Source organism: Lonchura striata, chromosome Z (genome assembly GCF_046129695.1).
Source record: "Lonchura striata isolate bLonStr1 chromosome Z, bLonStr1.mat, whole genome shotgun sequence".
In the NCBI taxonomy this organism is placed as follows: domain Eukaryota; kingdom Metazoa; phylum Chordata; class Aves; order Passeriformes; family Estrildidae; genus Lonchura; species Lonchura striata.
Window position 1 is genome coordinate 15,796,380 of NC_134642.1, and position 20,912 is coordinate 15,817,291.

Consider the following 20,912-nt stretch of genomic DNA (forward strand, 5'->3'; position numbering starts at 1 on the left):
AGTCAGAGAGCTAGGTTCTCATCCTGATGGTATTTAATCACTCGGCCTTGTTTGCACTTCTCTTGATTTGCAGTGGGATAAAAGTATTGTCAAGCTAAATTGTTTTTCTGATAACACTTAGTTTGCTTCCATCAAACTAAATGGAAGATTTCAAAAGCAGGTGAAGGCCAGACTTCTGTTCCCATGAGTTCATCACAAATCGAGAAAAATCTGTTGGGCTCCCTGAACCAGCTAACAGCATGACTACTTGTGATGTCGTAAATGTGAGGGAAGATCTGCAATTAGGAAGGAAAATGGCATCCTAATAACAGTAGACAGATATTAAAGGTGCTGGAAATGGCATGGGTAATCTGTTGCTTCTCTGTAGCAGCTTTGCTGTCACCCTGGTTTAAATTGGTGAGATTTCCAAAAGAAGCACAAGTGATTTATGAGAGGAGATTCCTTCTAAAAAATTAAAAATAGGTGTTCTCATTGCTTTAAACTACTGGAGCTAAACCCATGAAGATGCTCCAATCTCTTGTTTCCCTCTGAAACTGATAAGAGCAACTTTCTGCGTAAGTGTTTATGTACAGATGAAGTTAGCAAGTTTTTTTGTTTTGCTGTGTCACACTTTTGCCTCTAAATTACTCCTGAACTTTTCCAAAATCCTCTACTATGTTGAAAAATGCATTAGAAGTTCTTGACAGGTCCCTGCTGTAGTTTACTATTCTGTGTCAGTACTTAGAAACTTATGTCAAGTCTGTAGTATTTTCTTGGAACAGAAAGCTTAGGAATATCGTCAAGGCAAGTCTGTCTGGAGAGTCTCTGAGGGTCCCGAGGGTCTCTGCCTGGAGGTGGTGCCTGACTGAGTATTGACCCGTTGGCAGATTTGCTGTCAGCGCTGTGCCCTGCAACCTGGAGAAGGATTGCTCAAGCATACTTGAGATCTCTGTGAAGTGAGAGGAACAGTCTATTTTAAGATTCCTGTAGACCTATGGTGATCTTCAGCCAGGGTTTCATTTCCACACTAGAGAGGTGTGTGCTACCTCCAGCTGTAAGACGAGCCCTGCAGTTCTGTTGGACGAAGAGGGAACTTGGTTCATTTGACTTTTTGGTTTGCACAGCAATAGATTAATCTATTAAATCATGGACTATAATGTTGGATGGTAAGCCCTTTCCATTGTCTGTTCTTCTCAGTGATTGGACTAAGTGCTTTCCAAGTGTCTTCATGTTTGCTGTCTTGAAAAGGGGAAGGCCTGGGAGCTGATATTAAATTATAATTAACAGCAAAGAGCTTTAATACGGAGTTGGACCCAAATCTCTCTTTCCCTCATTGGGTACTGTTCATGCGATAAGTGTAGACATCTAAGAGCTTTGCAGGGAGAATGAGTGCACTGACCAATTTGCCTAATGCACGTTTATTGTCTCCTTGCCCTCAAGTGTTGATGTCACCTCTTCTGTCAGGGCCAGCTGAGCAGAACCCTTTTCTTCTTCATTGGAAGGCATGGACATCATGCCCTGTATCCTGAATTCAGTGTGGTGCTTCTCAGCCATTGATGCATGTACCAGAAGAGGGAACCTATTGAAATCATGTTGCATTGGTGGCAGGTTCAGGAGAGGCTGTGAGTCAGGGGAGAGAGGTCTGCTACTGTCCTCATTTCTGTCTGTCCTAGCCTGCAGCTCTCTCCCCTGCCCATCCCAGGGCAGGAGGGACGCCTAAGGAAATTTAGGCTCAGGCTTGGGGCCATGACAAGGGTCCACGAGGTGCTGCTGTTGGTTCACCTCAGGCTGGAGCCCCACTTTGCCCTGCCAGAGTCCTGCCCTCAGCTCTGGCATGCACGAGCCCACCTGTGCCTCCAGACACTCCATGGTTGTCACAGCTGCTTTAGCAGGAGAACTGTGTCTGGCAGACTAGGCAGACAGTTCTGCTGAAAGCAAACCTGGGCATCTTTGGAACTTTGCATGTCCCTGGATGCTTCAGAGCAGATTTCCTTCACTCCTTCCCATGTCCTCAGAGGCCAGTCTGGAGCAGAAGGGGTGACCTGGTAAAACCAGCCCAGGCAGCCACCATCAGCTGCAGCTGGAAGTGGTTACTGTGCTTGATACTCTAATTGCACCTGTCACAGCTCCAGGCAAGCAAAGCGACATTCCCTTGTTTTTCAGCTAAGAGAATTTAAAAATCATTGGGTTTTTTGGCTTAAAAATCATTTGGTGTTCTATCACCTTGGCAGCCCTCTTCTGCTTAGCTGCTGGATGAGGGATGATGCTTGCTGTTGGGAAGAGACCCTACCAAAGTCAGTCTGTGCTGCAAAGTGGGGAGTGGTGGGGGAGCAAGGGCAGGACTTCCCTCTTGCTTTTCATGAGTGTCCAGGTGTTCAGACATTTCTCTAGAAGGATTACTCCTACTCAGGGCGCCCTGGGAAGCTGCCACCTTCTTACACATGCACGCACACACACACACACACACACACACACAAACACTGGTACGTTCTACTCTTAAGAAAAAGCTTTTTTGCTGTGTTTGTAGTGACATGACTGTCAACACCCTGCTGTGTGCCTTTTCCTGCAGGCAGCTTCCCCTGTATGTTGGAGGAGCTATAAGCCGTGGTGGGACTGGGCAATAGGCATCACTGCTGGAGAAGGGTGCTTTGGGAAATGCATGCAGGGTGAGACTTGATTGGAAGTTCAGACACTTGGGTGGGAATGGGAGCAAAAGGGAGGAAGCTGCTGGGAAGTGACAGTGTTCAGAAAAATCAGCTTCATTATATCCTGTTGTAGGAAAAATTCACTGAAGTGAAGTAACAAGGGGGAAAGGCAGTCTAACAAGAACATCTTGCTAGACAGAGATGTAGCTGTGTGTCTAAACATTAATGTTTGGAATTTACTTACTACAGTGTGTCAGCACCCTGTGCAGTGCCAGTCATATTTGAATGAGAAGGCTATGCCTTAGTTCTTGATAAATACAAAGGCAAAAAGTAATATAGAGGCACACATCACTGAAAGCAAGAAGAGAATGGGGGGAAAAAAAGTGGTAGTGTTAGTTCAAAACTAACACTAAAGCAAGTTAAACTTTTGCTTTTTGTTTTTCCTTGAATGCTAACAAGATTACTAGGGAGGCATATGTGTGTAAAAAAACACTCAGTATGTTTTACAAACAAAAGCATTTGTGCAGATTTGTAGAGAAGTTGTAATAGCACAGCTGGAGTAACTCCAGGGGAATCTGTAAAAGCCTGTATGTAATTAGCACTGCTTTTTGAATACACAATGGGCAAAAGTGAGTGAACGCCAGCAAATCAGTGAGGGAAAAAATGTGTAACCCAAAGGTTTGGAACTTGGTTTAAATACAACTACTAGCTCAGTACAATCCTGACCAAAAAAAAAAAAAAAAAAAAGAAAAAAGAAAAAAGAAATGTAGTATGTGGGAGTTCATTGCAATTGTCTCAGTAACTGGGCAAAGCACATAGCTTTCAGAATTAGTTTGAGTACTGGAAAAAAGGGAAAATTTCCTGAAAAAAATCTATTTTCATGGAAAATGTAATTTCTTAAAGAACAAGTACAATGAAAAGGTTACTGTTCTTGCAGAAAAAACCTTCAGAGCCTCTGAACATGCTGTGCTCCTCAGGCATGTCATCAAGGAGCAGCTCAGTGAGCCCACCCCGACCAGGGTGCCAGGAGCTGAGGTCACTGCTCATACTGAAAGAGAAGGAAAAAGAAAGACTGTTCCTTTCATGCATTTTAAAGCAAATATCTTCATAGCTTGTCCTTGCATTGTCTGTCTTTATCAAAAGAAAAATGCATGGCTATTATTTTTGTCTTTTGTAAAAATTATCACAGTCTTTTTCTGATTAGGTCCTCAGGAAAGAGTATTTTAAAAGACAAGCTTTTTTTTCCTAGTTTGGTTTTTGATGGAAATATTATCCTTTGACTTGTCCATGACACCTACTGTCTTTGGCAGGTGCTGCTTTGGAGTACATCCCTCATGGCCAGCTTGCAAGCACACACTTAGCGTCAAATTTGCGAATGCTGAAATTGGAGCAGGACACTGTGACCACTGAGGAGGAGAGGAAGACTCCCCTTGTGGAAGCTGCTCGAGGAAGGAAGTCTTTTTCTTCTCAGGATAAAGCTCTCACTCCAATTAACCTGACAGATGATCAGCTTGCCTCAGGTCTCTATGGTAATAACTGGCTCACATTCACTTTACATTGTGCTGGTGGAGTCTGAATATGAAATACAGTTAGAGGTTTTCAATATCCTCAAAAAAGCAAAAAGCGGGAAGAGATGCAGCTGAGAGGAAATTCACAGTGTGACACCATGTGTCTGCAGATAGTGGTTAGGTTTTAAATGGCAGATTGTAGCACATCAGTGAAATGCAATTTAGTGTCTTCCTAAGAAAAGTCTTCTGAAAGATAAAGGGTTAATAATTTTTAAAATACATTTTTATGCATCTTTTACTTGTCCTTGGTATAGAGGTTGGTTTAAAAGTTTTTTAATGAATACTAAATCTAAAAGACCATCTTTGATTGAATCTACGTGTTGAATAGTTTGTTAAATATTCTATATGTATTGTTAAACACACTGTCTGTATTGATGTGTTCATTTTGGCAAGGAGCTGCTGTTCTCTGACACTAAAAATTAAGATTTTCTTAACAGAATAACCGATTTCACTGTTAAAAATTTTTCACTAATAGCAAAGAAAAAAAGCTAAAAATAAAAATAAACATACAAAAAAATAGTCTTTTCTTTAAGTTTTCTAAAGCATCATGAAGATTAGCAGCAAGTTGTAAGATGGAGAAGTTAGGCTTAACTAGTTTCTACAGCTAATTTTGAAGCTGTTCTTCTGTATTTCCAATGTGCATGTCAAACCATGACTGTATGTATATTAAAAAACCCAGCTTCAGATGGTAAATTACAGAGAGAGCTGTTGAAAAATATAGAGTTGTTTTGAAAAATCAACTATAATGCTGCTGCATTCAAAGCTGGCTACAGATTTATACTCATATGTATGCTTTATCTCCCTTTCTAACAGTATGTACTAATAATGAGAACACACTCAAATCTATCATGAAGAAAAGAGATGGGAAGAAGGAATTGAGCAACACCAAGAAGAACCTGCAGTTTGTCGGCATTAATGGCGGGTAAGAGACCTGTCTGCAAAACATCTGTTGTTGTAGCACTTTTCACAGTGGGAAGAAGAAAAAGAGCCCAAGAACACATGCATAGGTTTGGCCTATCCTTCAGGCTGAGGTGCAACCACTGAATGTAAGGATAAGAAGGAAGAATTGAACAGCTGAGCTCCTCTTAATCCTCTTGTTCTTGCAAGTCATATATGGCATCTGTCTCAAATACCTGCACATTAGATTGCTAGCAGACTTACCACAGGAAAGTGAAACAATTTCAGACAGCCATGAGGACATTTCTCAGGCAATGCTGTAGTAAGGAAAACTTGTATGTTTCTTCGGTAGCTGACAAGCACAGCATTATACTATTGAACAATACAGCAAGAGATGCCATTGCCTTAGAATTAATTTTTCTGGCTTTGTGTTAAATACATACAGAGACCTACCTATACAAATACAGAAGCCAGTATGGAAAATTGTCTTCTTTTAAAATATTACTTGCCCTCGCAGAATGTTGCAAAGACCTTTAAAGTGGTTTAATCCTATTTTTTTTATGTAGCTTTTCTAGCCCTTTCCTCAGATTAGTTTTTCTTTTGCTTTGTTCAGTATATAGCCTAAATACCCCACTTACCTAATTTCCTACATATTAGCTAAAAGTATCATTGCATATAGTGAGGGAAAGTTATAAGTTTGTTAGCTTCCCTGCTTGTATCTGCCTAGTAAGGCAATACAATTTACTCTGAACAAAGTAATTTCATTTTGGGGATAAGGCAAGGTCTGACAAAATGTTAAGACTTACATTCTTTTATTACACACTGTGTACATAGTACTGACAGTGTCATTTGTCAGTAACACTTGAGTCCAGTGAGTAGAAGAGGTCTCTGAGGGAAAAAACAGGACTAAGCTTTTGCAGGATGCTTTTCCACTTGTGCCAGTGCAAGCAGGTACTGAGAATGGCACTGAGCAAGCACATCTGCCCCTGCCCCTTCTCCCGTAGGTATGAGACCACATCCAGCGATGACTCCAGCTCCGAGGAGAGCTCCTCCTCTGATTCAGAGGAGGAGTGCGAGAGCCACGGGTACCCCTGCGACCAGCACACAGAAGAAAAGCAGCCCAGCCCCCACGCTGCCGAGGTCTGTGCCATGGGGGCAGAGAAAGACAGTGCCCTCCCAGAGTGTGAGGCCGAGGAGGTGGAAATCAGAGAGAGGTAGGCTGCCCACCCTCTCCAGAGTGTGCCTCCGGGGAGGTCACCTCTGCCCTGTGTCAAGGGGCAAGCTGTGTGGGCTGTGCTTTCTGCCTGTGGAGAAAGCATCAGCCCCAACACTGGCCGACTGCTGCCCACTTCCCTCCTTCTCAAGTGGGTAGCCAAAGGCAGTTTCATGGAAAAATGACTGTGTGTGAGCAGGAAGAAGGTGTCAGAGGGTATCCTTTCTAGCAGCTGACTCTACTGACTTTAAATGATTCATTAACAGCAAGACTCTGGTGCCTCCCCTAGCAGAGGCTGTCCCAGGTCACAGCTGGCACTCGCTTGGGAGCAGGCAGTGCTTTGTTAATGGCCTGGTCTGTAAGCAAACTAGTTAATCTTGAGCCATGCACACCAGGTCAGCTGGCTGCTGGGAGTGCATCTTGCATTTGCACCTTCCACAGCATCTCGGGCATGGCACAGTAAAATGATGGGGTACAACACTAAGGACACCAAGATCATGTGCTTCATGTGAGATTATATACTGTAATCTTTAAAATACACTTTCAAGGCTGTCATCACACACTTGTTCAACATCTCATGTCTTAGGGTCCTTTTGAAATCGCTGTGTAAAGTAGAATTTGACAGACAAGGCTGTGCTTTTTTGGCACATGGAAATAATAAAGTGGTGAGTTTTTACTGATTCTTTGTTAGCAAACAGCAAAAGAAAGTATGAACCGAGGCAGTGAAAGGATATCCTACAGATAATGGGTTTGCCAGTGTGCTAATTTGGAAAATTATGCAGGTAGAATAATAACAGAAAAAGAGCTAAAATAAAATTAATGTCATGTTTCACTGGAGATGTAGCTTAGCATCAAGTTATCTGTAATTGTCAGCTGTTAAATAAAAGAGATGAAGAAATTAATAATTCAGAGTTTGGAGGCCTTGGAGCTGTGTGTTATTTGAAGAGCCCTGAGCTTTCTTTATACAGTACTGTAGGATAGCCTGTTGTTTTACAGGTGGCATAAAAATATGGGGAGCCTCTGAAAAGAGCTCTCTAATTTGTATTTACAGTAGCAAGGGGTGATAGGGAAGAAGAGCATCAGAACAGCTTAGCTAGCCATTGTACTTAAGGAGTACATTCCTTGCAAGTTGACTGCCCTGGCCATGCCCTCCAAGGGGAAGAGTCAGGGCACATGGCCATGTATGGCCATGGTCCATGCAATGGTGCAGAATTTCATTGCTCTGTTAGCACTAGCAGCTGGCTTGTAATACACAAGGGCTAAAATGCCTGTCTTATACACATGAGTATGTTAGCTTCTCTGGTTTTTGGGAGAATTTTCTGGGGAAATTGCAATTATCCTCTGTGCAGGCTTTAGGCAAAGATGGTGGGCCACAGCCTGGTATGACATGTAGCACAGGCCTTCTTGACCTTTCTTTTGAAATTTGTAATGACAAGGGAGTAAAAATTAAGTGCTGGAGAAAGAGAGTAAATTTCCAGAGTGGGTAGGATAAGAAAGGCTAGTTCCAATGAATGGGAGCTGGCACGGAGGCATCTCTTGAGCTGTTTCCCACTGCTTAATTCTGTTTCCATCACAACTATTGGCATTTCTCCTCATCAATCAAGTAATCAAAGCATATAGCATATAAAGTGTGCTCTGCAGTCACACAGCAGTAGGTGAGAATTTCCACTAGAAGCATTGCCAAGTCTTACAGCATGAAAGTGATGTGTTTCCCACTCTACATTCCTGTTGCTCTTCCCACACTCATCTCCATTCAGTGTGGAGGGAATGTCTGTAAGAAGAGCTGCCAGAGTGGCTTCTGTGTGGTAGGAGCAGATGGCTTGCCTGGAAACTTTAATTCCCAGAGAACTTTCAGAGAAACAAATGTTTCTATACTGAAATGCTAAGGTAAAAATTTTAACATGCCATGTATTTTGCTGTCTTCCTCAGGTACGAGCTAAGTGAAAAGATGCTTTCTGCCTGTAACCTGCTGAGAAACAACATTGATGACCCCAAGGCATTAACAAACAAAGATGTGGTAAGCAATACAGGTGAAAATTTTCTCTTGAGATGCAATAGAAAAACTTCAGGGAGATGTGACTTCTGGTTTTACAGGACCAGTACAGCAGTGGCTAGGCAGAAGAGGATTTCATCTGTCCTGTAGAGTCACAAAGCTCTTTCTACTGCGGCACTTCCATCCAGAGAATGTACTTGTGCTTTGTGTGCTTCAGTATTATTGTCCCAAGGCACACATATAAAAACAGTAACATGAAAGTACAGTTTCAATATACCTATGCATTCCTGTGTTATTCCTGTGGTTTTGCTAATTTAGCTGGTGTGGGTAGCTCTCAGGCCTCACATTAGGAGACTGCAGTGGGTGAAGAGTCTGTTGCATCCTATGAAAAAATCTCAGAGTCTGTTCTGAAACACTAGGTGATCTGTCTTCTTCTTCAAACAGGGATGCTGTTTGTCTTGTTTACTGCACTGGCACTTTTTATCAGTGCTGCAGAGACTTATTGTTATTTATTTGGAGGATTTATTGTTAGTACTTAAGTAATACTCAAGTCTCCAGACATAAAATTGTATTTGCCTTAATGGAAATGCCTCAGATAGGGATTGCTTATGCTACTCTGTGAGGGCAATCTGAAAGCAAAGGAACACTGCTTAATAATATGAAATTGAATTTTGCATTTGTTACACTTGTGCAGTGCTATAAAAGGCAACAACTTAGTGTTCTATATATATACTTCTACTATAGAGCATTTGCAGCTTCTTAAATACAATAATGTTGTCTGTATGACACAGTAATACTGTCTATGTCCAATTCTGATATCTGTGGTCCAGTGAATATTTTGAAAGGTTGTTTCATACAATTGTGAGACATAGTTTTTAATTCTGTGTCTGTCCTTCAGGAGTAGTTTAGGCATTCAAACAACAAATGCTTTAGGCCCCCTTGGAGTTGAAAGTGTCAAAAATGGCAAAACCAGATTATGATCTCTGCCTTAGAAGGGTAATTTGAATTTACATTTTTCTTTCTTGTACCCGAAGTGTTTCGTAGTGCAAGTAGTGTTTGTAGGTGGAAGCTGCAGACTAATCAGCTCTTGTCCTGTCTGCTGACGACGAAGTCTTGTCCAAACAGCTTAAATGTCAGTATAGCTAAGGATCTGTATGAGTTGTCCCAACCTCTTCCAGTATATCCAGCTCTTATAGCTGGTGTTTACACCAGAAAGAGTTGTGGACTGCATATTTTTGAATGTGATGGATTAATTGAATTTTAAAAGTGTGTTGTTTATTTAATCATGTGTGTGATACTGTGGCTAAAAATAATTTCTTAGTGGTATTTTGCACTCAGTAGTGCCTGAAATAAATTTAAAAATTCTATTGTGTCAGTTTATGGCCACCTTTGCATTTCAACTCTCTATGTTCACAGAATACATACATCACATTATAGTAGCACTGATGTAAAATACTCTGTTAATGTGTTTATGTACTACAGATACATAGGTGGCACTGGTGTGGATAGAATGTTTTCTCTTCACCAGACACAGACCACCTCTAGAGCTACTGGTGTGTTTTCACTAGAAGCTAGATAAATTTTCTGAATGTCTTCTCTGCAAAATTGCCCTTGAATTTACTGGCTGCCTTGCAGGTGAGGGTTTATGAGAAAGATACAGTCCTTCTAGGTTAGAGAAAGTGTCTCAAAGTCAGAGCTGGTGGTGAATATGGAAGCCTTCTTGTCTCAGTGAGATCTGCTCTACCTACGCAACAGACAAGTCCTCTCCTACTCCCCCACTCACAGTCCAAACCCATGGGAAAGTCTGTCCTGAATGTGTAGCCTGCATCTTCTCACTGCAACTAAAATCTCTTTATTACTAAAGCCAGACAGCCTTTGGGTGAAGAACAGGTTCTTCCTTTTTTTCCTCTTTTCTGCAACAAAAGTTACACGGTTTCTTTCCCCAGTGGTTCTTTTCAGCAAAGTATCTCCAGTCCTTCCTGTCTGTCCTGTAAGTCAGATTTCCTTGACTTCTGTTAATTCTTGCTGCTTATCTTTGAAACTGTTTCAACCAAATATTTTGTGTCATTCAGTGATCAGACCAGACAAAGTAGTCCAGGTGTTGTCTTCATAGTACTAGGCAGAAAGAAGGGACTTCATCGCATGCCATGCAAGCTATAAATCTGTTTATTCAGCCCAAAACAGTATTTATCTTTTACATTATGATGTACTATTGGGTTCAGTTTGTAATCATCTGTAATGATCAGTTCTTCTTCTTCAGAACTGCAGTCCAGACAGTTCTCATATACTTTGTGCATTTGTTAATTTGTGCCTTAGAACTGGGCCTATCTGACTTAGTTTTAAGTCCAGTGAGAGTCTTGATTTTATCAGTGATTTATAAATGTAGTTAAGTATTTTATGGAAATTGTTGCGCAACTCTTCTTTTTCCCTTTCACCAGCATTTGATAACTGTTAATTCTGGGAGTATTGTCATCCTGTGGTGTCAATTTGTATTGTCAAATTCTGTGGTGTCAGAGGTGAAAGTCAGGTGAAGTGAGAGGAAGCAAATGGTGTTTTAAAGCGGACTTTAGTCAGAGGGGATGCTTCAGTCTGTATATCTTATTTGTGAGCTGAATACTTTCTTCCTGTGTTGGACTAAAAAATATTTGACCTGTATTGCTGACTTATGGGATGGAAAATCTTTAAAATAGATTGTCCATATGAAATTTTTCTGTCTTGGTTTTGGCAGAGGTTTTGTTTAAATACTATCCAGCATGAGTGGTTTCGTGTCTCAAGTCAGAAGTCAGCTCTCCCTGAAATGGTTGGAGACTACATAACTGCTTTTGAAGAGATTTCTCCTGCTGTCCTCAGACATATCATCAACATGGCAGATGGAAATGGAAACACAGCTCTGCATTACAGTGTGTCACATTCTAACTTTGAAATTGTAAAGCTTCTTCTGGATGCAAGTAAGTTTGCTTTATGGTTTGTTTTTTTTTTTCATTATTCTTGGTTTTTCAATTCTCATGGGTGAAATTCTTGATGGACTAGAGACCAAGTTTGGTCTTCTTCCAGCAGGTGTTTTAACTGTTAACAGTTATATGGTGGCTTACTTAGGTAGTCTAGAATCTTTGTTTCCAATACTAGCTTTGGAGGTGATGTTTCTTGAAGAAGTTATAAAAAAACACTTAAGAGTTGAGGTAGATAGTTAGATTCCTGACTCTTGCACTGTAGTCCCAAGTTCAGTAGCACCAGTCTCCAGCAGTTTTCTCTGGAGGCAGCACAGCTGCTGCTCAGCATTCTGTAGGGTGCTGATGGAGGAAGATGCATTGAAGTATAAATACCATCTTAAACACACAAGCTAGTCTAGCTTTGTCTAGAGCAGTGCCACCACATTGACTCATCTATGCTATATTCTGGCCACCACATTGACTCATCTATGCTACTTTCCTGAGAAACTGGAACAATATGGCATTCTGTCACAGAGACCATTTCCCTAGTCCATAAGCAATCTGATGCTGCTTCATGTGGTTGTTTTGTTGCTTCATTTTCTTGATCTTCTTGCAATGCACGTGCAGAAAGAGTATTGGCAAAGGAGAGACTCTGGAGTATCTGCGCCTCACATTCAGTGTGCCAGATGGCATCCAGCAGAAGGTATCACACAGATGTTTAATCTGTTTAATTCTAGTTTTTCTCTCTGAGTAAAGTTTTTTCTCTAAACTAGTTGAAAAACCTGTCACAGTTGATTGTGAAAGCTTAACTCGGTCAGTGACATGTCTGGAGTGTAAGCCAAGCCAAGCAGAAGGGGAGCATCAGATAAACAAGGATATGAATGATACAAATCTCAGCTTTGATAACCTAGCACATGTGTCACACATGCAGAGATTTCTTCAAGAGGAAAGTGAGCACTTTGAAATCTCTGGTCCTTTTGAAGGCAGCCTGTGTTTGGGAAGAGTGAGTCACAGCAGGGGAATGCAGGGAATGTCAAGAGTGTGGTGAAACGGGGCAGGCTGGGTCTGCAGCACAGTGTGGTAGGAGGAAGCTGCCCCTCTGCTTCTCTGGGTGTCTCAGAGGAGCAAGAACATGCTCATCTCTTGCTGGAAATCAAGAGATGAGGTCAGCTTTGTAGTACAGTAGTATCACAGGTAGATTCTTATACCAAGAACTCTATGTCTGTGTTTGGTGAGAAGAGTGGACAAGATGAGATGAGAGAATCCTCCATAGCATGAAGCAGAGTCACCAAGAGGGCAAAAAAGAGAACTGTTTCCCTCAGCCATATGGAAAAGGAGCTAAATGTGACCTCAGAAAACACACTCTGCTAAAGTAGTCAAGTCAGAGTAGTAGCACAATGCTTCTGAAAGTTTTTCATTACTCAGGATGTGATGCATTTATCAGTGTTGTGTTCTCTGGCTTCAGTGGCTTCACAGAAGTGATGCCTGAAAAATGTATTGATCTACTGGTTATAAGGTATCATCATCAACATATATGTAACATGAAAAGAATTTGCAATATCTTACATCTGCACTCAAATTCTTTCTGAAATGTTGTTTTGACTGAAAGAAAATCCTTTGCCCATAAGTCTGAAGAATTTCTTGAACCATTTTTGCTTGTTAAGATACCTGTGGTGCATTTTAACCTCTAGTCTGCAGATAATGTTTATGTAAATCTGAGTTCCTGCTTTCCAATATGATGAGCTGCTGCCCAGTTAACCAATAAGCACTTCTGAATTTTTGCAGAATTTCAGGATCAGAGACAGACTGGAGGCAAGGTTTGAACAAAAAGGAGAACTCTTTGTTGGTTGCTGGCACTGGTGGACTTGTCCGTATTTGTTCCCAGAGCAGTTTTGTTCATGGTCAAATACATTGTAGAACTGGCAGCAGTCTTTAATTTAAATGGTTTGGTTTTTTGGCAGCTCCAAATCATGTTGAAGTACACTTGCAGGTTTTTAAAGTAACACCAATTGCAGGAAAATTGTGCTAAAGACATAGGCTTTGTGCTGAAGTGAAATATCTTTTCCATTGACCATATTATTGAACCACTTTTATTCTGCAGTCTGCATGCCTTTGGAAGAAGACCTTAAAGACTATCCTGACAGTGTTTCTGAATATCATGCTAAATTTCAGACCACTTGCTTTTACAAAAGGAAAAAATAATGCACAAATAAAGCCCTAAATGATAACATATAAAATGTCTTTGTGCTCTCTCTTGTGTTGTACACATAGTACAAAATAATTATTTTCTTTGTTTGGCTCAAGAGCTCCTCTGTTAATTTTTTTCTTCTCCACCTTCCCTTGAATTGCATCCATTATGAAAGCAGTTGCTACTTTTTCTTTTTATAGGCTGCTCTACTGACACTTTATTCAGTTGATTAGCACAATTAGTGCTTTTTTGGGTTCTTGCTTTCTGAAGAAATTATGTCATTCCTCTGCAGATGTCTGTAATGTAAATCATCAGAACAAGGCTGGTTATACCCCCATCATGCTTGCTGCACTTGCAGCTGTGGAAGCGGAGAAGGACATGAGGATAGTGGAGGAACTGTTCAGCTGTGGGGACGTGAATGCTAAAGCCAGTCAGGTCAGTCATACAGTTCACAAGGCACGGTTCTTACTGCTGTACTCCTGTGCCTTTTTATTTTTCCTTCCATGCTTCCATCCCTGCTCTTATCAATTTGAATATTGCTCTCATTTGTGGGTTTTTTATGTATGTTTTTGATTGCTACATACAAAATGGACCTGTGGCAGAACAGTTGAGCCTCAGGTCTGGACCTCTTCTAAAAATGAAGGTTGATCACAGTGTGAAAGAACTATTACTGAGTTTTGGGCAACATTTACAAATTCTGCAGCATTTAGCTCCTTTGAATAAACTACAGATGTCTGAAAAGAGATTGAATATCTTCCATTAATTCAATAAATAGCTCTGTGAATATGGGATATATGATACATAAGACGTATTTAAATAATGGCAATCAAAGCCTTGAAAGACTTTTTTCCCCCAGAAGAAACACAGTACCTAAAAAAAAAAAAAAAAAAAAAAAAAGTGTTTGTGCTTTGTCACTGATTGTTTTTGTAGTTATTTGGGTTTTCCTCTTGTCTCCATGCAGGCTGGTCAGACTGCACTGATGCTAGCTGTGAGCCATGGCCGGATAGACATGGTTAAAGCTTTACTGGCCTGTGGTGCAGACGTCAATATCCAGGATGATGAGGGCTCTACAGCTCTGATGTGCGCCAGTGAGCATGGACATGTGGAGATTGTAAAGCTTCTGCTGGCCCAGCCTGGGTGTAACAGCACCCTGGAGGACAACGTGAGTTGCCTTTTCAATGCTTCTGAAGTCTGCTTGGGTGAATGTCTGACTCAGAGTGCCAGAGTACCAGCCATAATGAATCTTTTGCTTAATTGGTAGCAAGTGCTGTGATTATTTGGTTAGTATTTTTACTTTTCTAACAGATGTACCTGGTAGCAATTTCTGTGGTTAGCTGTAGGTGTTTAGTGGCCAGAACAGAAAAAAACATTTGTTAGCTCATAGTTAGCTCAACACCTTTCCCTCTCACATTCCTTCCCCCTTTCAAAGGAGTTTTCTAGTTTTCAGTTAGGACCTTGTCTGGTGACTTAGGGCCTCACTGTGTTGCTTTTCTGTGCCCATGGCAAACATCAGCCCTATAATTCTCTTGAAATGGTGTTCACACTGTTCCTACACCATGACTTCTGAGACTATAGGTTCAGTCTTAGTCATGAAGCTACAATGTCCTGACAATAAATGGATACAGACTCTGACTTCAGTGCCAAGTGAGACACCTGCATATTTCTTGTCTGCAGGGACCATTGCAGCCTACACTGTCAGCAGACAATTTGTTCTGTAGATTTCTCAAGCTTGAAAACATTGACATAGCTTTTTTCTTGCTATGTTCTTGTTAACAACATTTTTTTGCATACTTTTCCTTTCTTCCTATTGCTTTACCCACTGAACACTGGGTTTGGATTTGGGAGGGCAGTGGGTGGTTATTTGTTGAAGCTGTTGCAGAGAGGCAAGGACATAATTTAACTTCCTTCACCCAAATGCTGCAGGAGGCAGCTCAGTTCCTTGTAGTGCTAGCAGTGTGGAACTTCCAGCAAGAGAGGAAAATGTAAGAAGACTTCAGTCTGACAAACACTTTCAGGAGCAGTCTAGATGATTGCTGCTTGGATGCTCTTAGCACTATCAGATACAAAATCAGTAATTACAGTCTTTATGGGGACATTATAGTTAACTACTCCGGTGGCCAGTTTGATCTTTCCCAGCAGAGTTTGACTGCTGCTTATTCACAGATTTGTCTGTGCTGTGGGATTGAGATTTTTAGCATTCCCCTAGCTATTGTCAGTGTCACAGTGATGCTTTTCCAGTCTGCGTGATCAGTAGTAAGATGAGTATCATCCCATTAATGTGTGCCACAGTGATTCAGCACCTCTCTTTAAGAACTTGTGTTGACTTTGATTGGAGAGTGTTAACTGCATTTGTCAGGCATTATATTGCACTGTAGTAAGACAGCTCTTCCTGTCTGTTCAGGACAATTAGATTTATGTATAATTGCTCCCTTTAGTCTTATAAGAAAACTTTCCATGTGGATACTGTCCATTGTGTCCCATGCTGGAAAAATGGTTTACTATTTAAAAACTGGTGCCAACTGTTCCAATTCCAGTGCTACAGCAGTGGCTGGAATGGTGCTCCATCCCTGTGAGACATTTCCAATACTGGCATTATTGTAGAGACTTCTGTGTGCAAGAGCCAAAAGCCAGGCCATGAACCAAGCACCAGGTTCATATCATAGGTTGCCTGACATCTGTGTTTTCCTTGACCAAATATGGTCCAAAGGAAAATCAGTAAAATACTCTTATTAGTAAGTAAAAGCAGATTAGTAAAATACTCTTTCAGCTGTAGCACTTTTTGCTTCTAGAACCCTCAACAACCAACAACAACCTCAACCAAAGCTGTGGTTTTTGAAACCAATGGTATCTTCTGAGAAACTAAGGTGGCAGCATTTGACTAGGAAAGCCCATTTGTTTGTATTTAGACTTCCATCAAAGACTATTTGGAATTATGAGTGCAATTTCTCTTAATGTTGATGGGAGCTATACCACAACAATTATCATCTTAACATGGCAGTTATCATTATATCTGACCAGCATTTTCCCCTCCCTTATCATCTCTTCTGCTTGTTGCTGACATTGTAGTTTCTCTGAGACAGCCCAATCTTCTGGTCTTGCACAGCACTACATGTAACATTACTGTGATAATAGTGTGCTCATTCTTCCACAGCAATAATCGAGATTCCTCATTTAGAGAAATTATGAGGCTTTGACAATTGGACTGCCTCATAAAACAGCAGTGCAAGGCTTAAAACAAAAGAAATTAAACAAGACTCTAAATTAACCTGTCTGTATGAGCAGTAAGGCCTCCACTTAATAACTTTACTTCTCTGTGAGCTGATGGGAATTTTAAGAGATCTGTTAAACATACAAGCACTAATTCTCTTGTTTCTTCCTTTCTTTTCTCAGGATGGCAGCACAGCACTTTCAATAGCCCTGGAAGCTGGACATAAGGACATAGCAGTTCTCCTGTATGCCCATGTCAACTTTTCCAAAACCCAGTCACCGGTTAGTACACAACCTCCTGTAGGTTATGTTTAACTTGCTGCTGTTGAACATAATAGTGAAATGTAAACAAGAAATTTACTTCCTGACAGCTGTACAGCAATACAGCACATGAAATTTTGAGTTTTATTCACAAGACAATTTCTGTGCTGTTAAGTGGAAAGTACTTTTTAAAATACATGTTGACTGCAGAAAGTTGAAGCCTGACTGAGGGATAGCTCCTGCTTCTGCTCCTAATTACCAAGGGGTACAGATAGCTCACTGCCAAGGTTCACTGATTCTGGCTAGTGTGCAGAGGTGCTGTTGGAGTATTTTAATGGTGATTATTGACCTGGAGACTGAAACATAGCTGTTCTAGGTGTTTTGGCAGCTATCCACCTCTCTTCTAGCCCTGACTCACTCTCCTGATAAACAGCTGCTAAACACCTCACTGTCTAAACAATATGCACTTGTAGCTAGTAGGCTGTTTGATAGCTGGCACTTTTCTTCCTAAAATTTAAAAAAAAAAAAAATATATATATATATAGCTGTACAATTAAAGGTAAGGAACAGAGTAATTCTGAGTGTTGTTTTTTCTATCCACTGGCTGGAATAATTTCTCTTTGATTAACTGTTCTTTATTCTCTTTTAGGGCACTCCTAGGCTTAGCAGAAGGACATCTCCTGGTCCCACCCACAGAGCCACATTTGAGTAGTAGTGTATAAATACCTGTAAAAAATCTCTATGCCATCTTTAAGCTGCTAAATGTTACTGTTTTACTGAGACAGATACTGAATGTAATTGTCTTGTGCCTGAACTCACCAGCAAAGTGAAAGCAGAGATCTAGTGCTAAAGGTAGAAAATTTAAACTTGAAGCAAGCATATAGTTAAGTAGTGCTCAGTGGAGAAACTTAGCCAGAACTGTTCTTTTGCTCACATGCTCATCCTTCTGTACACTGGCATAAATCCTGTTTTTTTTTGGTTGTAGATTGTCCTTTCTTATGTGCAGACTAAGACTTCTAAAGCTATCCATGCAGGGATGTCCCAGTGGCTTATTTTTGGTAATTCTAAAATATACTTACTGTGCCTAGACTTCATCACAGTAAACTTTTCATAAATTTCATTCCAACATGATTTTCATGTTTTTGATTACTTTGAAATTCAGAAGTTGCAGTTGCTTATGTAGTCAGTTCCATGGATCTTGAGCTGGTGGGTGAATGGGTAGGTATTGGGGATAGAGACTCTTGTCAGGTCTGAAGTTCACTAAATAAGTTGTTGCTAATTGGGGATAATGTATAACTTTTTATATAAAAGATACTAGTATCTATAAAATTAACTCACACAGTATTTTCAACATTTTATATTCTGTAATAATTAAAAACTACATGAAAAATTACATGTCCTGTTACCATATTTTTATTAACTGTTTCAGTCTATAAGCTCCATACATGTTTATTGGAGAATAAAATTAGAGGTACCAGTTGTATATTCCCCTTGAGTGTAATTGAGTGTACATCTTGGTGCATATTTATGGAATGCTATTACCTTGTCACATTCACTTTAGTCAAGTGTATTGAAATGTTTGAAGTGCCTTAGACTCTTGCCATATTTTCAGAATAAAATTTCATTATGCTGTTTTACTCCTCTCCTGATTTACTTGTGATTTGTCATCATCCAGAAAGGCTGCACATTACAACTGCAGCAGGAAAACAAGCTAAATTGGTAAATCAAGGCAGGGAGGGCTGAACAGTGCCCATATGAGGTTTTTCTTACTGACTGGAAGAACTTTACCCAAGATGATCTGCCTTTGCTTGTCTTGCACAGGCTGCACTCTTTGCTGTTTGGTTAAGAAATGACCTCTCTCAGCCATGTGAGGCATCCTGGGGAGGTGTTGAAGGACTGTGTTCAAGAGCAGTCCACTTGAACAGAAAGGCAGTTAACTGAAATAAAAGCCTTTGAGCCTTATCTTACAAGCAGCCCTGTGGCAACTTGGTGAAGGGAATGCTTTTTAGATGGCTTGGAACCAAGTCCAAAGCTGGTGCCTGTGTATCCTTGTCAGTTCTGACCTATCTGATTAGACAGAAATATATCTCAGTGTGTTCCTTCAAGGGATCTGAACAGTTCTCTCTGTCCTTTGTCCTTCTCTCCCTAAGTCCCTATCAAACAGCTTTTCCAACATAGTCCCTTTGAAAAAGGGACCCACTGAAGCCATTCTCACTTGGCCTACATTGACTTGGTGACTTGGCATGCCAAGAAGTCTCTGTGGGCTGGACACGGTTTGGCCCAGCACAGCAGGTACCATGTGATAACCAATGCCAGACTAGTACCCCAGAATTGGAGTGTCTCGTGAGCAAATGGCAGCTGAAGTATCTCTGACCGAGGGGGTCACAGCACAGTGGTCCCAAATAAGCCACTCCCCCCCACCCCCACCCCTTGATGTTAGCCAGTTTTTACTCTTGCACCTCTCTGGCCAACTTTTCTTCTCACTCTTCACTTAGCATCTGTTAATGTATGGGTGCTCTCTCACGTGGATCCTACATGCTAAGTATAGAGGCACATCAGCCAGCATGCCAAATTACTGTGAAAATAAGGTCTCCCTGTGCCACAAGACTGACAGCAAAGAGCAGCAGCAGCTGCCAAAAATAACAAACAACCACAGAACAAAACTAACAAAAAAATGACACAACAAAAAAACCCATACCACCAGAAAAATACCTCTCACTTTGCCATCTGTCAAGAGGCAGTGGGTGCAGGCTGTCCTGCGTAGCAGGGTGCTGTACGTAGGGATCACCCAATAACCTGAGGTTGTGCCACACATAGTACACAACAGTAATGCAACCTTCCCAATGAATTCTTCATTCACTTAGGATCTGGGTGATTTTATCATTAAACAGAATTAGTGCAAGTTGGATCTCCCTGGCTTGGGCATGGCAAGAGTTGCTTTTGAGTCTTTTTCAGATCTGTTGAACTGACATCTCTTGCCCTAGAACAACTGTCTGGAAAGCAGAGTCAAGATAATCTGTTCTTGTCTTCATGAGTTTAAAATACACATGGGGCTAGAGATAAACAAATCAAGCTGAAGAAGTGAAGAAAATGGATGACTGCTTTAATCTTTCTCCAGAACTTAATCTAATTTTACAGAAAATCCAGTTCACTTACTTAATACATGCTTGCCTGTATCTCAAGGATTAAATTCTCGACTAGCAGAGAGACGTGCTGCCAGGACAGAATTGGGGAACAAAGAGGTTTCTAATTTCAGTTTTACCAAGAATATAATTTTTACTTAGCACTGGCTTGGCCAAAACTAGACTACTTGTGCTTTTTTAAGGGAGTTAGTGATCATACATTTAAGTCTGGCTTTTATCTCATGACAATAGTTTTAGGTAATCTTTAGAGGAGCAGGGAATTGGACTTTATGTGTCTGTTCTAACTTGAGATATGCCATGATTCTGTGACACTGTGATGGCAGTTTTAAAGCATGTAGATTATGCTCCAAAGTCTGACTTTGTTGAAAAGTATGCTGAGCCACCTGATAATGTCCTCTTCAGTAGTACATCTGTATTGCTGTAGGAAATAAGTTAATTAGTAACATGTTTAATTGGTCTTTGCCCCCAAAATAGTTTTTAAACTACGATCTCTGTTGCTGTGCTACTGAGCTTCATTTGCACATGATATTTGTACATACTGTAGCCTAACCCCCTCTTTGTACATAGTGGAGCAAAAAAAAGAATGTGAAATGCCCATGAATAATGGCTTTCCAGAGCAGAGGGCCATGACTCTCCCTCCACAAATCAATGGGAGTCCTGGACATGATGGGATTCTTGGATGTGCAGCTATCATAGAAGCGTTTAAAACAATTAGTCCAGTTTAGGTGACTAATGACACAGGGAGAATCACTAAATGTACTTAAATAATTTTTTTTTACCTGCAACAAAAACATAAGGAGAGTAATGTGGTATGAACATTCCTCCTGTAGCATCCCACAAACTCTTGTCTTAGTCAATTTCCAAGCCCTCTGCCCTGGCAACAGTGGT

General features: G+C 40.8%; 1 protein-coding gene across 2 annotated transcripts in view; it reads left to right on the plus strand.

The window, feature by feature from the left end:
• KANK1 (KN motif and ankyrin repeat domains 1) overlaps positions 1-18,523 on the plus strand; it is a 126,804-nt gene extending 108,281 nt beyond the window's left edge. For both annotated transcript variants that reach the window (XM_021531744.3, XM_021531743.3), the window contains 9 exons: positions 3,935-4,153; positions 5,006-5,114; positions 6,094-6,303; positions 8,232-8,319; positions 11,024-11,243; positions 13,706-13,848; positions 14,375-14,575; positions 16,804-16,902; positions 17,531-18,523. In XM_021531744.3, coding sequence (XP_021387419.2) covers positions 3,935-4,153; positions 5,006-5,114; positions 6,094-6,303; positions 8,232-8,319; positions 11,024-11,243; positions 13,706-13,848; positions 14,375-14,575; positions 16,804-16,902; positions 17,531-17,593 — 1,352 coding nt within the window. In that variant the 3' untranslated portion in view covers positions 17,594-18,523. The remainder of the gene's footprint in view (positions 1-3,934; positions 4,154-5,005; positions 5,115-6,093; positions 6,304-8,231; positions 8,320-11,023; positions 11,244-13,705; positions 13,849-14,374; positions 14,576-16,803; positions 16,903-17,530) is intronic.
• The last annotated feature ends 2,389 nt before the right edge of the window (positions 18,524-20,912 follow it).